At 34.6% G+C, this 20,503-nt stretch overlaps 1 protein-coding gene across 4 annotated transcripts; it reads right to left on the minus strand.

Moving 5' to 3' along the window:
• Window positions 1-4,265: 4,265 nt before the first annotated feature.
• LOC106428026 (protein PECTIC ARABINOGALACTAN SYNTHESIS-RELATED-like) lies at window positions 4,266-6,027 on the minus strand. 4 transcript variants are annotated; one of them, XM_048748300.1, is made up of 5 exons: window positions 5,388-6,027; window positions 4,950-5,137; window positions 4,812-4,888; window positions 4,649-4,729; window positions 4,266-4,540 (listed from the first exon to the last, which is right to left on the minus strand). In XM_048748300.1, exons 2-5 carry the CDS (start codon window positions 5,029-5,031, stop codon window positions 4,451-4,453), a joined length of 330 nt encoding a protein of 109 aa, XP_048604257.1. In that variant the 5' UTR covers window positions 5,032-5,137; window positions 5,388-6,027; the 3' UTR covers window positions 4,266-4,450. The 4 variants fall into 4 exon arrangements, with proteins under 4 accessions (XP_048604257.1, XP_048604256.1, XP_013724220.1 ...); XM_048748299.1 differs by having other exon boundaries at window positions 4,266-4,543; window positions 5,388-6,019; XM_013868766.3 differs by having other exon boundaries at window positions 4,965-5,137; window positions 5,388-5,904.
• Window positions 6,028-20,503: the final 14,476 nt, after the last annotated feature.

Genomic DNA, 20,503 nt, shown 5'->3' on the forward strand with positions numbered 1-20,503 from the left:
TTTAACTATATAATAGAATACCAACATGGATTATTTGTTCTGGCGGTTACCAAAGAAACCAGATTTAAGTTACTTTCCTTGAATTTTGTGGTACATTTGGAAAAATAGAAATAATAAGATCTTCAAAAATAAAGCAGGAAATCCTATAGATATTCTTCGTACTGTGGATAGAAGGTGTTTTGTGGGCTGAAGTCCAAATCAAAGACTTTTCAATTCGAGACTCTGTAACCTTGCCGGGGAGTCCAATTTTAAATGGTGCAAATTGGTGTTACATCGATGGAGCATGGAAAGAACAAGATTTATTCACGGGACAAGGGTGGTTTTATAGAAAAGAAGGAACAACTGATACTATGATGGGTGTCATGTCTATCCGCAGAAGTCTATCACCTTTACATGCAGAATGTGAAGCTCTGATATGGGCGATGGAGTGCATGACGATCCTTCATATCTCAGAAGTGATGTTTGTAACAGACTGTTCTCAACTGGTGAAGATGGTGTCTACACCCACATAATGGCCGGTGTTCACTACACATATAGAGGAATTTTTGCGATTTAAGGAATTCTTTCACACGTTTACTATCCAACATATCCCAAGGGCACAAAACATTATGGATGATAAGCCGGCATGCGGTGTTCAGGAATCTGCCTAGTTTCGTATAGCCTTTTGTTGTAAAAAAAAAAAAAATTACAAAAAAGGTTGGATCCATGTTAATGATTCTGTTTTAATAAGATAGATGATGTTGGGCTTTTCTTTGTTTTGTTTCAGTATTCAAATATATTGTTTGTCCATTTTAAGAACTGTAGGCATGCATCATCGTCATGTATTGCCCCTTGGTGTTTGTGTGTGTCTTTTGTATGTTGAATTCGACATTCGACAGTGGAGAGGCAGCCAAAAAATTTGGGGGGGGGGGGGGGGGGGGGGGGGGGGGGAGGGGGGCATTAGAAGGGATTTTACGCTTATTTCATAAGTTTTATTAAAATATCAATGTGAATAATTTTTTCTAATAATTCATGTGGGGCAGCTGCTCCCTTCCCTCCCCTTTACCTTCTCCCGTGGAACTCGATATAATAAGTGAGGAAGGTCATGTATGGTATCATTAATTACTATCACTGATTGTGGTTTGTAATATGCTTTGTTATGTTGCCAACTATGGTGACTAATTGCAAGGCCCCTGGAACCCGATATAATAAGTGAGGAAGGTCATGTATGGTATCATTAATTACTATCATTGATTGTGGTTTGTAATAGTATGATTTGTTATGTTGCCAACTATGGTGACTAATTGCAAGGTTGCATGCTATGTCCATTCATATATGTCTCTTTGTTAGTTAATTATTGTAAAAGTATTATTCCCTCCGTTTTTGATTTAGTTGTCCATCCATTTCGATTTAGTTGTCGTTGTATAGAAAAAATTTCGTTTCAAAATAAATGTCGTTTTAGAGTTTTAATGCAAAATTTATTAAAATTATTCATTTTATTTTCAATTGGTTGAAATATGGTTAGGTGTAGAGGTAATTGTGTTTTTATTTTGGAAATATACAAAATCATATGTTTTATTAATTTGTGTGCATAAATCTAGAACGATAATTAAAATGAAACGGAGGGAGTAACAATGATGTCTTTATCGATGTAGAAAGGCAAACAATTAAGTACTAATTTGTTGTTATTTGCATATATAATAATCTCTTTTTGCGTTTAACCTATTTATTTTATAAAATATCTATGAAAAGAGTAAATAAAGCATCAAGTGCTAACTGCTAACTAATGACTGCGAATCAGCATAATACAAATGAATTGTTGATTATACGTATATAGACGTGCGTAACACATGTCGCCTACTTGTATAAGGGTTCTCTAACAGGGTCAAGACACTATTCTTGAGAGAGAAACCTGTTGTTAGTACAAGTACACGGATCTTCTTAAGCTGCTTCGGCTTTGAAGAGCTTGTTCGTAATAGACTGGACTGTAGAACATTTGCTGTGTTATGGCGTTGTTTCGCAGGTATCTCTTTCGTAACTGTTTTTGTAATCGTACTTTCAACGATAGTAAGATGTCCAAAAAGATGATTTATAGTATAACCCAATTCTTACAAGAAAAGGTCCAATACTCAGAATATAAATTTCAAGAACTATTGGGCCAAAAGACCCAGAAAGGCAACACCATAAATAATCGGGACTTCTTAGAAGTATCAACCACAACGCATATGGAAGAAACTCACGTTCTTGCGATTTGTTTTTGAATGCTTTATTGACGTTCACATGGAAATTAGAATACAGAATTTCTCATCGTGACAAGATTTCAAGGATCATGACCCGTCAACTATTAGAGCATGTTTATTGGTAAAACTCATTTGTGTCTCTTAAGTGGATTGTAATGTTTTTTTAATTATTAAAATTAAGATAATAGACTTTGTTAAGAGACAGTTAATTATAGTGGTTTATTGGTGGTATCTTAATTAATGTTCTTAACAATAAAAAAATAATAATTTTTTTTATAAACATTAAATTTGAAACAAAGATTAAATTTATTTATTGAACAAAACAAAGTTAAACTTAACATTTTAAACATAGATTTTAAAATAGAAACATAAAACCATAAAAAGGCTTAGTACGGAAACAAATGATAATAATTTCAAAGAGGCATCGAAACTCAATTGTTGTTTTGATCACTTCCAAATTTAAGCCATATATGTTCAACCAAATCACCTTTCATTTGTTGATGCGCTTGTCTATCACGAATTCTTGTTCGAACACCCATCTGATTGGCGATATTAGTTGAGATATCTGTAAAATAGGTGGGATCAACATGTGAACTTCCGCTCCCTTCTCCTTGTTGGAAATCTGAGATACCATATTGAGTGTATTCATCTTTTTCATCTTCTACTATCATATTATGGAGTATGATACATGCTCTCGTAATCTTGCCAATCTTGACTTTATCCCAGGAAAGGGCGGGATTTTTGACAATGGCAAATCGAGCTTGCAAAACTCCGAAAGCACGCTAGACATTTTTTTGGACAGCTTCTTGACGTTGCGCAAATAAAACTGCTTTCGGGCCTTTGGGGTATTGGAATAGATTGGATAAAAGTTGCCCATTTTGGATAAATACCATCGGTGAGATAGTAAGCCAAATGGTATTCTCTTCCGTTGACCGAGAAATTCACTTGGGGGGGGGGGCTCGACCATTTATTATGTCATCAAAAACAGGTGAGCGATCAAGAACATTAATATCATTTAAGGTACCTGGACGTCCAAAAAACGCATGTCATATCCAGTGATCATATGAAGCAACCGCCTATAAAACGATTGTGGGTTTTCCCGAACCACGAGAATATTGGCCTTTCCAAGCGGTGGGACAATTCTTCCACTCCCAATGCATACAATCGATGCTTCCTATCATCCCGGGAAATCCACGAAGCTCTCCAATATGAAGAAGACGCTGAAGATCAGCCGGTGTTAGTCTTCTTAGGTATTCATCGCCGAACAAATTTATTATTGCTTCCAAAAAATTTTCCACACATAACCTAGCAGTGGTTGCACCGAGCCTGAGGTATTCGTCGACCGCATCAAGCACAGAACCATATGCCAACACACGAATAGCTGCTGTACACTTTTGAAGTGTAGAGAGACCAAGCTTTCCTATACCGTCCTTCTTTTGACGAAAGAACGGAACTTCGTTGGAGAGGCGATCAACAATATGCATGAACAATGGCTTGTTCATTCTAAATCGTCGTCGGAATAGATTTTCGGGACATGTTGGAGTGTCGCTGAAATAATCATTCCATAACCGGAGATGGCCTTCTTCACGATTTCGTTTGATAAAAACTCGTTTTTTTCTTCTCTTTCTTTCATCTTCTTGATCACCATGATCAATGAACAGATTCTCAAAAGTTTGATCAAAATGTTGATCAAAGTATTGATCGAAAGTTTGATCAATTGACTCTCCAAAAGTATTATGAGAAGAAGATGCCATATATGTTTTAGACTTTGTGAATAAATGAAGAACAAGAGGAGAATGGGAAAGAAATTTTGTGAATACAAGAATAGAATGGGAAAGAAACTTTGTGATTTAAGAAGAAGAGGAGAAATCTCAATCTTTTTTGAAGAAGAAATCTCAAATGAAAATTCATAAAACCATATATTTGTGGTTTGTGATTGAAGAAGAAATCTCAAATGAAAGAACCCAAAAAACAAAGTGAAAAAAGAGAGATGAAGTTTGATACACACGAGTAGAGAAGAAGACTATGATGTTTTATAAAGAGAGATGATGACTGATGCTTTCATTACAACAAACGGTCCGTGATACAACAAAACAAGATCAAAAGGTTTGATACACACGTGATACAACAAAACCAAGTCCACTACAAAACAAGCAGCATACTACAAGAGCTGACCACAAAACTACAAGAGCCTGACCACAAAACTACAAGAGCTGACCAGAAGAAAAGATTTACCTGAAAGGTTTGTGGTGACCAAACGCCTGAGCCATTCCCCTTAATAGAGCCCTTCTCGGACTCACTCTTTTGATGGTCTCCATTGTCTGCTGAACATCAGTACGCATACATCAATAAACCCATAAGCTCACTTTTAAAATATTCAAACAAAAGTATATCATCAGAAAAATAAATAAAGAGTTGAAGAAGCAAACCTTAACGATTTGGTCCTGCTTCAGTACTAGTAAAATCAGAGCTGCATTCTTAATCTTGGCAACAGCAACTGCATTACAGAACTACAAAAAGAAAAAGAAGCCATAACTCATATTGATCCATGATAGGGCAGCGAAAGGAGAGAAAAGAATGGAAGATACATACAGCAATCCGCTGCTGATTCAAACCACCTTCAGCATGAATGAAAACATATCCATTTGTTTCATTCTCAGGAAGAACATCTGAAAAAAAATAAAGTTAAAGTGAGATTTGCTACTAAGCTTACACAAAGACAAAACAAACCATTCTCTAATATACCAGAGACTCCACCAATGCGCCCCTCAGTGCAAGGCTTCCAAGAGCTGGAGTGATGCAGCTCCGCCATTGCTCCTCGCCAAAACAAACCACTATCGGTTCTTTCTTTCTTCTTCTCAAACTCTGTGGTTCTTACTTGCCATGTGAGGGAAGAGCTTGAAGGAGAGTACCGAACACTAAGACAACAAAAAAAAAAATGAAAAAGAATCAGAGGATTTTTATATTAAACTAATACACATGATTTTCATGGAATGGAAATTTTTTCATTGACTCAATCAATAAACGAAATGATCAAATGAGTGAATAAGCTCTCTATCAGAAACGAGAATTAACAGACTAAACAAGCGACACGAACAAGAAGGAACACAATCTGAGACATGCAAAATTGAGGATTTCAAAAATAAAATCTAGATTTTGGAGCTTTACCTTTTGATTTAACTTGGCGCCGACCGAGGAGTTTGTTTGTAGAGGAGAGCCACCGATTTCCTCCGTCGAGGAGAGCCATAGAGATTCTCCGACGCTCATAGCCACCGAGATTCTTCTACGAGCAACGCCACCGAGGTTCTTCGTCGAGGAGAGCCACAGAGATTGGTCGTCGACGAAACTCTCCGACGATTCTTCGGCTACAAAAGCCACAGACGAGATTCTTCCACGGTGAGAGCACCGAGACTCTTTCTCGCGGAATCCACCGACTTCTTCGTCGCCTTCATCTTTTGTTTTTCTCTCAAAATCACACCTCCAATACTGTACCAACACGTGGTCCACAAGAGGCGTTGCTTCTACCCCTATTTAGAATACGTCCCTTAAGTTAATGGCAATTTATCTTTTTTTTAATTGCTAATTCCCTTAACAAACCCATCTAAGAGACCCCAATGCACATGTTCTTAACATTTAATCCCATTAACATATCAAAATAATCACTGAGATTATGCTTTTATTGGTTCTATCTCGATGGGACAGCAAAAGCATGAAAAACGTACAGCCACTCATCTTCGTTTCTTGTTTCATTTGAGATCTCCCAAAATTTTGCATTGTCTGGTTTAAATCTTATCTACCTGTCCGATCGTGAACTAGGAAGAAATTGATTTTATTATAATGAGTTTGATTGGTAATTTCTTATACAATGGTAAAATATATATATAATATTATTTCGATTTTGATATTGGTTGCCAGGATTGGTTTTGATCTTTCTTCAGAAATTCGCTAGCCATTCCACGCCTGGTCCTGAATAAAAAATCAAAAAATTATATAGGAAATAATCAATTATTTGTTTTTAAAGTTATTACGTTGTTTTGGTTACATCTCTATAAAAGTTTACAACGTGTCAAGTTCACATTAACTTTCACGGTGGTTGACTATTATGATACCTTAATAAATCAAATATATTTAATTATCATTATTGAATATATATTTTATTTTATTTTTCTTTTTTTATTTATGTTTCCTTTTTTAAAATAACCTATATAATAAAGAAATTTTATAAATTTGAAAAACGAAAATATCTTTTATATATAGTGTAATTCATGATAAGGAAAGTTCACAAAATAATCTTGATTTTAAAGTAAAGAAATAATCTTCCTTAAAATAATCTTAAACAACATAATATATATTTTAAAGGTAAATACCCTAGGATAGCACTAGAAAATTTTGTGTCACAAATATAGACTCAAAGGATCAAAATGACCAAAATATTTCATTAAAGAGGTAAATATACACTTATACCTCTAGGATTAACTAATCCAAACCTTAGGTTTTAGAGTTAAAGGGGTTGAGATTTGGGATTGAGTTTTAAAATTTTATAAAATAAAAAAAAATATTAAAAACTTGAAAATAAAAATTTTAAAATAGTTTCAAAAAGTATTTTCGAATTACAAAAAGAAAATTTGAAAAAAAATAAAATTTTTTTTCGAAAAAAACAATTTCAAAAAAAAAAATTATAAAAAAGTTTGAATTTGAAAACGTATAATCTAAAAATATATAAAAAAATATTTTTTTATTTTTTTGTATTTTTTTATATATCTAGGGTATTAAGGTCCTTTTACATATTAAATGAAATATTTTGGTCATTTTCCTTCTTGTGATCTATTTTTGTGACCTAAACTTGAAAATGGTATATTTAGGAGAATTACCCTATTTTAAAAGTATTAAACATTTTATTTAAATCAATATATTTCTAAAGTTATTACAAAATAATTTAAATAACATAAACTAAGATATCTTTAAATGAATAAAATTTAATATAATCTTTATTTTTATTTTCCCTTTTATATTTTCAAATAAAATATATGATAAAGAAAATATTTATAAAACTTAAAACGGAAATATTTTTTATAAAGCGATTTCATAAAAATGAAAGTTTAGAAAAATAATATTGATATTAAAGTAAATAATTCCTTTTTAGAATATATCAGTAATGTTTTTATACAATTTTTTATTTTTATAATTTCATTAACATATACCAAACTACTAAATCCTATAAAATTAACATAGTCCTGGGGCTATTTACAAATAGCCAATTCATAAATATATATACACATCTAAGATGAAAACCAAACTAATTCAATGAATACAATAAATATGATTTGGTTGAATTAGATTAGAAATAGTTATATTGAATTTGATTGAATATATGTAACACAATATGCCCACGAGTAACTAAACCAATCCAGTTTCTTATACAAAGTAAAACATTAAATAAAAAATAATATATTTTCATTTATATTGATATTTTTATACATATAAATTATATACGACTCAAACTATTACAAAATAAATACGAAATTTTGAAATAATATTAAAAATATATTAACCAACTATTACAATTAAGTATCATTGTTATGTTTATTTATGGAAATTTGAATCGATCAGCACTTTAGTTTAGTTTTACTGTTTGATTCTCAAAAAACATATATTAAATTATACATAATCTTACTAATATATATATACAAATCTAAGACAAAAATCAAACGACATGAAAATAACAAAAATAATCAAAATATCTTAGTTGAATCGGAAAAGTAAATACTATCTAATATATTCAAATAATAACCAAATAGTCGAGATATTATACATCCAAAATTATACCTCTAATGAAAGTAACATAATGTTATTTAAAATAAATCATGTATATTTGATTACAATATAAATAACAGAATAATTAAATATTAAAAATAAAATATTAATAAATTATTATAATATAAATAAATTATTATAATAAATTTACTTTATAAATATTTATACCCGTGTATGATCACAGAAAAATCACCTTGTATAATATAATAGAGATCACATGGCGGTTAAAGTTTTCCTCGTCAAACGAATAACCCAAGATCGATTAAAGGAAAAGCATTTTCTATTGTTTTTAAATGTTCAAGTTTAATGAAGGGTAATTTCATCATTAACCTATCGTCTTTTTTTGGGATATGCAATTTTATTCTCAAGATTTTGGCAAATTTTACATCAGTTTTTCAATTTTTGATGTTTTCATGTAATTACATGAAACTTGTGTATATTCTTTGATTTATGATTAAAACGACTAAGAACTTAAGGTTTTTGAAGACTCTATTTTTTCACAGAATAACTCTAATTTACCGTGTTTGGTGGGCAGATTACGTTTTCTTGTAATTTTACAGCACTCGTGGCACATTTTGGAACATGGGTTTTGATAGAAAAAATGAAATATCATTGTAGGCCGACAAAATTTTAAGAATCACTACTTATAAACATTAAATTATTAAAAACAAAATTTATTAATTTGTCTAAAGATTTAAAATATTAACGTTGGTCTTGCTGATAACCAGGCATAAGATCAAAATTGCAATATTATAAACATTAATGAAGCTGCTGAAAACTTAGTGAAGCTATGGAAAAAAAAATTAAAATATACCAAATGAAAGTCGTTAAATAATTTTCTTGTACTATTGGATGGTTTTTGGCGAAATGATAAAATATAAAATCATATAGAACAAAAAATATTATGTACTATTTAATTTATTATAAGAAATAAAAATATTAATAATTAAACTATTATTACAATATATGAAAACAAATTAATTTCTTTTAAACATTACACTTCTTATTATAATTATACAGTTTAATTTTCAATATATTATAATAATATATTGATATTTTATAATATTATACAATCAAAGTAATTTTCAATATATTATAATAATATAATAATATATTAATATTTTATAATATTATACAATCAAATTAATTTATAGCATAACTAATTGAAATTATTTTTAAAAAGATCATTATTCATTTGAGAGTTTAAAATTTTATTAGCATATTGTTTATTAATATTAAAATGTTGATTCCACTAATATGTAATAAATACTCACTTTTCTATTTGTTGATATTTTTGTATTTTGGTCAACTAAAACGCAAGTGTCCATTTTTGAGTTTTTTTATTCTGTCCCACAAATTTTGTTAATTGGCAAATAGGTGCGGGCATTCCACTTGTTACCAATCAGACTTATTATTTCTTTTTTTTTCAATCATTCTAACATTTTATGCTTACGTTTTTTTATACTAAAATTTTCTTATCGTTTGTGTCATATTAAGATAATAAGATCCGGCGCTTCACCTAGGTTTTTTTCTGAATTACAATGTATATACTATAAAAGAAAATTAAAAATCTAGGAAAATAAACAACAGATCCTAACCTATGAAAAAAATTAGAGATTGAAGTTACTAATCCTCTTGACAAAAAGTTATCAATCCAACGGTTAGCAAAATAGCTCACAGAAGTAATCTAAAATGACTTTTCAGTTTTCAAAGTACTAATGTTAACAAAACAAAACTTGTAAAAAGAACAAACTGTCATTTTCAGCTATTTTCCCATCGTATTCACCTACTTTTTCTTTCGTGGAAAGACGATAATAACTGTTACTGCCCCACCAATGTTTTTAAATCCTATATATCACGGATTAATAAATTAGTTTATTTAATATACAATTATATATTAGCTACTAAAAATATAAGAGAAATTACACATTTCTGAAAATATAGAAAATATCTAAATTTATATTCATTTCATATATAAAATATTTTAAAATAATTTAAATAGTTTTAGTTTTTTGTAAGAAGTTAAGAGTTAAGATATATAATCAAACATAGCAAGACATAAATCTCATAAGTTTTAGATATTTAATGTTAATAATAAATAAATTTTAAATCAAAATAAACCAAAACTAAAAAAATCAAGATTGTAATAAATTTTCAATAATAAAAAAACAATACCAAATCTGAAAAATACAAAACATATTGATTAAATTAATTATATACCTAAAAACTAAATAAACATTATTCACTAGTTCACCAGGGGTTCAACTGGTTTGTTCAAGGGTTTTTAATGGATTTTATCAGATTTAATTAGCGGATATTTCTTAAAACTTAAATAAGATTATTTATTGGATCACCGGGTTTGCCGGTCCGGATCGGACGTAAAAACACTAGGCCTCACTAACATATGATAAATTTATCAATGGATTGATTATGATATTCTAGACATGTAATGTAGTACTCTTCGGTGACAGGTTCAGTATTTAGTTTATATAGGATTACTCTCAACCTAATTCTCTTTAAGATTTGTTGAAATTGCTCATTAAAATAAAAATTGATTAAACATATTCATTTATTTGTTATAAATCAATTGGTGGATGTCCATAACCGGTCCGGTCCATAACCGGTCCATAGATTTAGAGAGAGATACGGCCCAACCCTAGAGAGAGAGAGGCGGCCGCGAGACTTGGAGAGGAGAGAGAGGCGGCTACAACTTGTCTATTTCCTAATTCGTTTATGTTTATGATTTGTAATCTTTCCTATTATTGTATTTCCATTTATCTCTCTTCTAACCCATATAAAGGGAACACTTATTCATTAATAATATACAGAAACTTACAGTTCTAAATCCTAGGTTTCACAACACGTTATCAGCACGATAGCCTCTAACACCCTGAGCCTAAAACCAAATCGCTAAAACCCTAAATGAAAAGGAATCTGCCTCGGAACTTCGAAGAGGCCGTTTTCCCAAACCGTGAGAACCCAGAAAACGATCAAGATATCAAATCGAAGCCCTGGCCGAGACAAATTAATCAGTGCAAACCGCTTGTCGATCTGACCACCGACGCGCCCTCACGCACAGATACAGTGCGTGCCGATTTGCTTTGGAACCCTAATCCGAACCCGACGATACCGACGAACCCTAATCCGTTCGCGACTCCGTTCCAGCTCGCGTCCAAGACAGCTCTTGTCCAGCTCGCGTCCCGATCGTGTCTAAGCTCGAGGTTCATTCTTGGTGGTCGGTTTCTACAAACAACTAAACTAAAGGTATTTCAAATTCTAAGAACATAATGAATCGAATTTGGTTGATTGTAAAGAATAAAACCCTAAAATATAATCTCTAAGATGAAAGCCATAGGATAATAGATCAATCTCTAAGCGAGTAAATCAAAGCTCTATAAGTTCGATCCCCAAACCCTAAAAATCGAGATTGATCCATTGATCAATTAAAATCAGAACCTTAAAGGTTTTGAATCTCAAATCAAATCCCTTTGATCTGAGATCAAATTTTCGAAATCCCTAAACCCTAATTCGAAAACTATTGATTAATTAAACTGATTGATTGATTGATTGAGATTGAATTTGATCATCCTGAAATTGAAATTGCTTGTTAATAAAATCGAAACCCTAAAACCCTAATTCTGAAAATCGATTTTGATTGTTTGAAATTGAACATTGATTGGTTGATTTGATCACCTATAACTATTGTTAGGATTGTTCAAACTCGAATCTGATTGTTTGGCTTGTTTAAACTAAAACCCTAATGACCTAGTTTAGATTATTTTAAAATCGAAATCTGAAACTACATATTAGGTTAAATTGTTCTAGACTTGATCATACTCGTGGCCGTGTGGCCTTGTTGCATTCATACCATAACTTAATCACATTGATTTATTGCAATTACACTTAGAACTTATTCTAGGAATGGTGTTGAATTGAATCAAATAGCCGTGTGGCTTGATCTTTTCTTGGCCGATAGGTTTGCTTGTTTTGATTGCATCATGAACTGATAAAAACAAACCATGTTAGGATTGCAATTACACGACAAACTAAATGCATAAAAAAGGAACTAGTTTGCATCCATGGCCGTGCGGTTTGCTCATTGGCCGTGAGGCATAGATCTTGGCTGTGAAGGCTTGTTTGATTGTTTGAACATAAAATCCTAATCGTTTAAACATAAAAAACTATTCCTAAAAGATCTAAAAATATTGATCTATAACTTCAGATGTCGAAAATCAACAACCTTGATTTCGCTGCCCTTAATCTATCTGGAGACAATTATCTTCAGTGGGCGCTCGATGCTAAGATCATCCTGAAATCCAAGGCACTCGGTGAGTGTATCACCGAGAACAATAATGACAATTAAAAGGATTGTTACAGAGCCATGTTGATCATTCGTCATCATCTAGCTGAGAGTCTCAAGGATCAATACCTAACCATTGAGAATCCACTAGATCTTTGGAATGAATTGAAATCGAGATATGATCACCAGAGAACGGTGATCTTACCAAAAGCTCGGTTTGATTGGACGAATCTGAAGATCCAAGACTATAAGTCTGTGGACGAATATAACTCTGCACTGTTTAAGATTGTTTCTAAAATGAAACTGTGTGGTGAAAGTATTACGGAACAGGATATGCTTGAGAAAACCTTTTCCACTTTCCATGCAAGCAATGTGCTGTTACAAAAACAGTACCGAGAGAAAGGTTTCAAAACCTATGCTAATCTTATTTCTTGTCTCTTGCTCGCTGAGCAGAACAATAAATTACTAATGAGAAACAGTCAGATGAGACAACTTGGATCAGCTCCACTACCTGATGCACACGCTACAGAGGACAATAAAGAGTCCAACCACGTCCAAGGAAACGGCCAGCATGGCCGTGGTCGAGACAAATCGAACGGATGTCGCCACGGTCGAAGATCCTTTGGCCGCGGGCGAGGAAATGGTCGAGACCATGGACGGGACCGTGGCTCATTTGGACGAGGCCATGGTCGTGGCCGTGGATCTTCTTTCAAACCCCAACACTCGACTAAATCAGAGAAATACGTGTGCCATAGATGTGGAATGAGCAATCATTGGGCTAAGACTTGTAGGACTCCCAAGCATCTAGTTGACCTCTATCAAGAGAGCTTGAAAGGGAAGAATCCTGAAGCCCATATGACTTACCAAGATGATGAAAATGACTTCAATCATGAGAAGGACGATCTTATGGATTATGAAACTTCAGATTGTCTAAAAAAACTGAAGATTGATTTCGACATTTGTAATCTAAATTCTATGTTCTTTGTTTTGATGTTTTTCATTTCTATGTTTTTCATTTCTATGAACTTGTTTTATTAAAAATTAATAAAAGGAATGAATGATTTTTGAAAACGCCAATATGATTTGCGGGTATGGTACACATTAAGGGCTTTGACCAGATATGTATAAGGGCAAGCATTTAGATGCTTTATATTCACCCAGAAAAACCCATTGAGATTATATAGAGATATAAGAATGAATGGTTTCCATATTGAAACAATGGGCGAAGGAAACAAGGAGTTCCTTCAGATATATGTATAAAATCGCCCAAGGCCATAATGAGTCCTAAAAAAAACTATACATGCATTCTCTATTGATCTAGACTATGCCAATATCAGTATGATAGAGGCAATAGTCATGGTAACCATAATGGTTTACCCACAAAATTATACACTTTATGGTATGGCCGGATTGGCCATCCTGGTATGATACGAAATTGATATTGGAAAGGGCGCAAAGAGTTATCCCATAGAATCTCACGTGTGTAGCATGAACACAAGGGAAACTCATTAGGCCATGATGTCCCAAAGCACTTAAAGATTATAGTATGTTCATGAGGGGGCAGTGAGGACAAATCCGCACATATCCATACTATATATAGCTTGGCTGAATCCTTTTATAAATCTGTATTGGCCATTACCCATAGATCCAAACTCTCAGTCCAAGGCTTGGGGACACACGAATTTACATGCATCTTAACTAATAAGCATCAGACCATTAAGTGAGCATAGATATTCCCATCTCAAATTTATTACGGGTCATGAGCCATGCATATAACATCTTGAGATATTTGGATAAGCCACCACAAATATATGTGCCGTCTAAGATGGATCCTTAGAAGAGGATGGGGATATATGTTGGATATGAATCTCCCACAAATAATGAAGTACCTTGAGCCAAATATGGGTGATCTATTTAGTGGCCAAGAACACGGATTGCAAAGTTTAATGGATCCGACTATCCAACATTAGGGGGAGAAAATAATAAGCTGGTAAGAGAAACAGAATGGCATCAACCATCATTGTCTTGGCAAGATCCTCGGACTAAAGAATGTGAAATAGATGTCCAAAGATTATACATTTACAAAGCTAGCTAATCAAATGCCAAACACATTTGCTGACCCAAAAAAGAATGACTAAGTCATATATAAACCAGCTTGTAAAGCACCAACTAAATTGATATCCATGAGAGACACAGTCAAGTTGCTACAGAGTCTATACACTACAAGAAAACACATGCTTAACTACGAAAATTAACGAGGAAAAACAATCCTCGTAAATTTGCGTCGAGTTTACGACGAATTTACGTGAAAAACTAAAGTCATCGTTATTTCCTCGTAACGTAACGACAAAACTGTTTCGTCGTAAAGTGGATGTAATTTTACGAGTATTTTACGAGGAAAAACTATTTCCTCGTAAATACGACGTAAACTTTGCGTGGTATTTACGAGGTAATAGTTTACGTGTATTTAGCGAGGAAATTTTTGAATCCACCAACTTTATAGGTGTTACACGTTTTTTTTGCCCACCTAATTAATTTTCGTCGTAAATTCATAGCAAAATTACAACTACCAGATTCGAATTTTCCTATAAATATGGATGTTTGAACATCATTTTAAACACACCAACAACAAAAAACGTGAAAGAAAAAAAATGGCTGGCTCCGGGACTATTTACGAGTTGCGGAAGTGGATGTATATGCATAGAGATGCTAACGGGAGAGTGACGAAAGAATACCTTGCGGGTCTGGAGACATTTATGCATCAAGCAGATTCAACACCGCTCACCCAAGAAAGTGGTAAGATGTTCTGTCCTTGTCGGAAATGCAACAATTCGAAACTGGCAAATCGTGAAAATGTTTGGAAGCATTTAATAAATAGAGGTTTCACGGCAAATTACTATATCTGGTTTCAACATGGAGAAGGTTTTAATTATGATCAGAATGAAGCAAGTAGTAGTAATAGCAATTTTCAGGAAAAAGAACCGGTTGATCATCATTTGCATAATGAACATAGTTACCATCAGGAGGAGATGGTAGATTATGATAGGGTTCATGATATGGTAGCTGATGCATTCGTAGCTCATGATGAAGATGAAGAACCTAATATAGATGCAAAAAAGTTTTACGAAATGTTAAACGCGGCGAATCAACCACTTTACAGTGGTTGTAGAGAACGTCTCTCTAAATTGTCGTTAGCTGCTAGAATGATGAATATTAAAACTGCTCACAATCTACCTGAAAGTTGCATGAACGAATGGGCGGACTTGTTTAAAGAGTACTTGCCGGAAGACAATGTGTCTGCTGATTCTTATTAGAGATTCAGAAACTGGTTTATAGTCTTGGGTTGCCTTCGGAGATGATAGATGTTTGCATCGACAACTGCATGATCTATTGGGGAGATGATGAGAAGCTAGAAGAATGTCGATTCTGCAAGAAGCCACGATTCAAGCCGCAAGGACGGGGACGTAATAGGGTACCGTACCAAAGGATGTGGTACCTACCAATTACAGATAGATCGAAAAGATTGTATCAATCAGAGCAGACTTTGTGGTATGTTGCATTAATTTTTGTGGTATGTTGCATTAATTTTTTTTTAATTCGTTTAAATTTCTTTTATAACATTAAAAAATAATTTATATTTTAAATTTGTATTTTCCAGGTGGGGGGTTGACGGATGTCTTGCATCGGACGTAACCGACACGATCAAGGGTTACTTCTCCATGCCACATCCAAACTGGAGTAAGACGCCTCACTACGTCAGAAAGACGTGGTTCAAAATTTACGCTGTAAGTTTCTATTAATTAATTATATATACTTTAATTTTTTCATGATTTATATATATACTTTCTAAAAAACTAATTGTTAATTTATTTTTCCAACAGCAAAAATATACTTGGGCCTTGGGGATCACTGAGAGGGTGAGGAAGAAGTTTAACGCGAAGGCGAAAGTTCGCTTGTTGGACACGGTCTCCAACTGGAAGGGTGACTGGATCGTGAAGGGATATGAGCGTGGCAAACCCGCTGAGCTCACCACGGATGTGTGGGATGGCCTCATCCGTTATTGGCGCCTTCCTGATTCCATTAGAATCGCCCAGGCTTGCTCTAACTCCCGTAACACGGTCGATGAGCACGGGAACGGGCCGATGCTTCACACTACGGGCCAAAACCCCCACGCCGGTGTCCGTTTGGAAATGGTAATTAAATATTTTATTAAATAATTTTTTTAATATATATATTAATTTATTCTAACTTTCTTAACTGTTTTTAGGCCAAAGAGACGGGACATCTCCCTTCTCTTATGGAACTTTACGAGAGGACCCACAAGAACAAGGCGAGCGTATTTGTAGATGGCAAGCCCGAGCAAATCTACAACGACGTAGTTGCTCGGGTTGAAGACCGCCAGACTCAGCTGACCCAGCAGTCTACCGACGGATTACCCGTCACCTTATCCACACTTGACGTGGATAAGATTTACGAGGAGGTAAATTTTCAAAAAAATTAATTTTTTATTATTCATTTAATTTAACTTTAAATTTTTACTTACAATATTTATTTTTTGTTTTTAAGGTTGTCCCTAAAAAAAAGGGACGGACGTTGGGTATTGGTTCCGTTAACGATGTTCCGAGAGCGACATCGTCTTATGGTCAGCGACGGGATGATGAAGTCACTGAGCTGCGTAGAGAGTCCGCTCAGCTGCGTAACGAGTTGACCGCGACAAAATCTCGTATGGGTAGAGTCGAGGGTTTCTTGGACGTTATTGCGGCCACAAATCCGGAATGGGAGTCCATGTTGAGGAACATGCGACAACAACATCCCATTCAAGGCGAGTCATCCGACGTACATAACGAGGCGGATGTTACGAGGAGGAGTGATGAATTCTACCGGGCGATGAACGACCCTTAGTTTTTTTTTGGTTGTTGTATTATATAAATTCAAAACTTATTTATATATAAAATATTTTCATTTTGATTTATTTTTATTTTAAATTTTAATTTATTATTAAATTAAATAATTTTAATTATTTTTTAATTATATTTTTAAATTCTGTAAAAATAATAAAAATGAAGTAAATTCGTAGCTAATGTACGACCTCTTTACGTGGAAACCTTACGAGGAAATGACGAGAAACAATTAACGACTATTTTACGAGGAAACATTTGCGAGGAAATAACGAGGAAAAGTTTACGAGTATTTTACGAGGAAATCGTTTCGTGGTTGTTACGTGTATTTTGCGAGGAAACTCTTTCAAGGTATTTACGTGTAGGTTACGAGGAACTCATTTCGAGGTATTTACGAGGAATTGTAGCGACGTCTTTGCTTGGAATATTGACGTGGTCTTTACGACGAATCGCCTTACTTCGTCTTTACGACGAAATATATTCCTCGCTATGTTACGACGAATTAGCGAGGAAATATGTGTTACGACGGACGAGTAACGAGCAAACGCGCTTCCTCGCTATTTCGTCGTAAAGCCTCTTTTACGACGAAATAACGAGGAAAACCGCCCTCGTTAAGGTGATGTTTTCTTGTAGTGATACAAGATAGACCAATAAGTTCCAAAAGATAAGAATTCTCGGAAACAAAAGAGAAAGGTGCATAGAATGATAAAACAAATCTGAGGTCAAGGAAACCATACCAGACATAGAGATAAGGCCGGTCGGCTCTAAGGTACAGGTACCAAACAATGTAGCTTGGGACGCTAAGCTACAAAGTATTAAAGATCCTGATAATAATGAATCTCAATCGATTATATCATGTCTGGAACATAATGGAACACAATAAGGAATGTCGACATAAGATGATACAAGGTAGCACTTGAATTTATGAATATAAGCGATGATCATGAACTCACGTCAATATAAGAGTGTGCACTGGTAGAACAGATTGAATGGAAACGTGGGGTTAAATAGTTTAAAGAAGAAAGGCGTATTTGGCCATATGATTAAGACGTCATATGATGTTAAAACCAGTGGATATAAATGGGTCTTGTGAGGAATAGAAATCGTGAGATATAAAGCTAATGTTGCACAAGGATTCTCACAAAGACCATTGATAGATTATGAGGAGATATACTCCCATGTGGTGGATGCAACTACTTTTAAGATTTCTCATAAGTCTGGCTATATAAGAGAGAAAATTAGACTTGCAGCAAACTGATGTAGTGATTGCATATTTATATGGTCCACTTGATAATGAAAGTACTAGAGGGTATTGAGCTGAATGTACAGCAAGTTCTCGAGAACAATATTGATAATCATCGAAATATATGATCTGAATATCCTAGGAACCTCTGGATACAATTTTCCAAACGGTTGAATACCTTAAGAAAGAATTCGAGATGAAAGATCTCGGGAAAACAAAATTCTGTTTGAGATTATAACTTGAGTACATAAATGATGGGATCCTTGTGCATCAGATGGCATACACTGAAAATGTCAAGAGATTCAATATGGCCGATTGCCATTCTCTGACCAGTCCCATGGTCGTGAGGTCTCTCGGCCTGGACACTGACCCATTCCGTCCCAAGATGGACGATGAAGATGACCTAGGTCCTGAAATGCCATATCTCAGTGCCATAGGAGCTTTAATGTACTTGGCAACTCACACACGGCCTGATATAAGCTTTGCTGTGAACCTACTATCTAGGTTTAGCTCATGTCCGACCCAGAGGCATTGGAATGGGATCAAACATGTTCTTCGTTACCTATAAGGAACGAAAGACTTGGGTCTATATTATACTAACCATAACAAAGATGGTTTAGTTGGCTTTGCTGATGCTGGTTATTTATCAGATCCACATCAACCTCGATCACAGATAGGATATGTCTTTACACATGGAAGTACGGCCATATCATGGTGTTCCATGAAACAAACCATCGCGGCCACTTCATCTAATCACTCGGAAATCTTGGCCATACATGAGGCCAGCCGCGAGTGTGTTTGGTTGAGGTCGATGACCCAACACGTCCAAGTTGATTGCGGGATGGCCGAGTGCAAAAAGCCAACCGTGATGTATGAGGACAATGTTGTGTGCATTGCTCAGCTCAAGGAAGATTACATAAAAGGTGATAGGACGAAGCACATATTGCCTAAGTTCTTCTTTACTCACGAGCTTCAAAAAGCCGGTGAGGTCCAGGTCGTCCAAGTACGATCCAGTGACAATTCAGCTGACCTATTCACCAAGGCACTTCCTACCTGCACATTCAGGAAGCTCACGCATCAGATTGGGATGCGTAGGCTGAAGGACCTCCACTGAGGTTCACATCAGGGGGAGTAGTACGTCTTGTACTCTTTTTCCTTCATCATGGTTTTGTCCCACTGGGTTTTCCTGATAAGGTTTTAATGAGGCAACATTAAGCGTATTACAATTTCTGTATGGTTATGGCATCCAAGGGGGAGTGTTATAAATCAATTGGTGGATGTCCATAACCGGCCCGGTCCATAACCGGCCCATACACTTAGAGAGAGAGGCGGCCCAACCCTAGAGAGAGAGAGGCGGCCGCGAGACTTGGAGAGGAGAGATAGGCGGCTACAACTTGCCTATTTCCTTATTCGTTTATGTTTATGATTTGTAATCTTTCCTATTATTGTATTTCCATTTATCTCTCTTGTAACCCCTATATATAAAGGGAACACTTATTTATTAATAATATACATAAACTTACTGTTCTAAATCCTAAGTGTTGACAGCATTATTCTTATAAAAACGAATTTTTGTCAAGGTAAATTTTCAATAATTTTTGGAAGCGCAATAATTAGTTGATGCACAAGCACAATGCAATCACAACCAAGTCGTATTAAAAACCAAAGAAAAAGAGGTATTACTTGAATTTCAAATGCCAACGAATCCAGATGATCGCATGGAGCCCTGATTCTACGCCAACAGCTCCCTGGAATGTCATTGTCTATTATTTTTGGCAAAAGAAAATGGAACAACATGCCGCACAATATCTTGGCCATACATGAGGCCAGCCGCGAGTGTGTTTGGTTGAGGTCGATGACCCAACACGTCCAAGTTGATTGCGGGATGGCCGAGTGCAAAAAGCCAACCGTGATGTATGAGGACAATGTTGTGTGCATTGCTCAGCTCAAGGAAGATTACATAAAAGGTGATAGGACGAAGCACATATTGCCTAAGTTCTTCTTTACTCACGAGCTTCAAAAAGCCGGT

Source organism: Brassica napus, chromosome C2 (genome assembly GCF_020379485.1).
Source record: "Brassica napus cultivar Da-Ae chromosome C2, Da-Ae, whole genome shotgun sequence".
Taxonomy (NCBI): Eukaryota; Viridiplantae; Streptophyta; class Magnoliopsida; order Brassicales; family Brassicaceae; genus Brassica; species Brassica napus.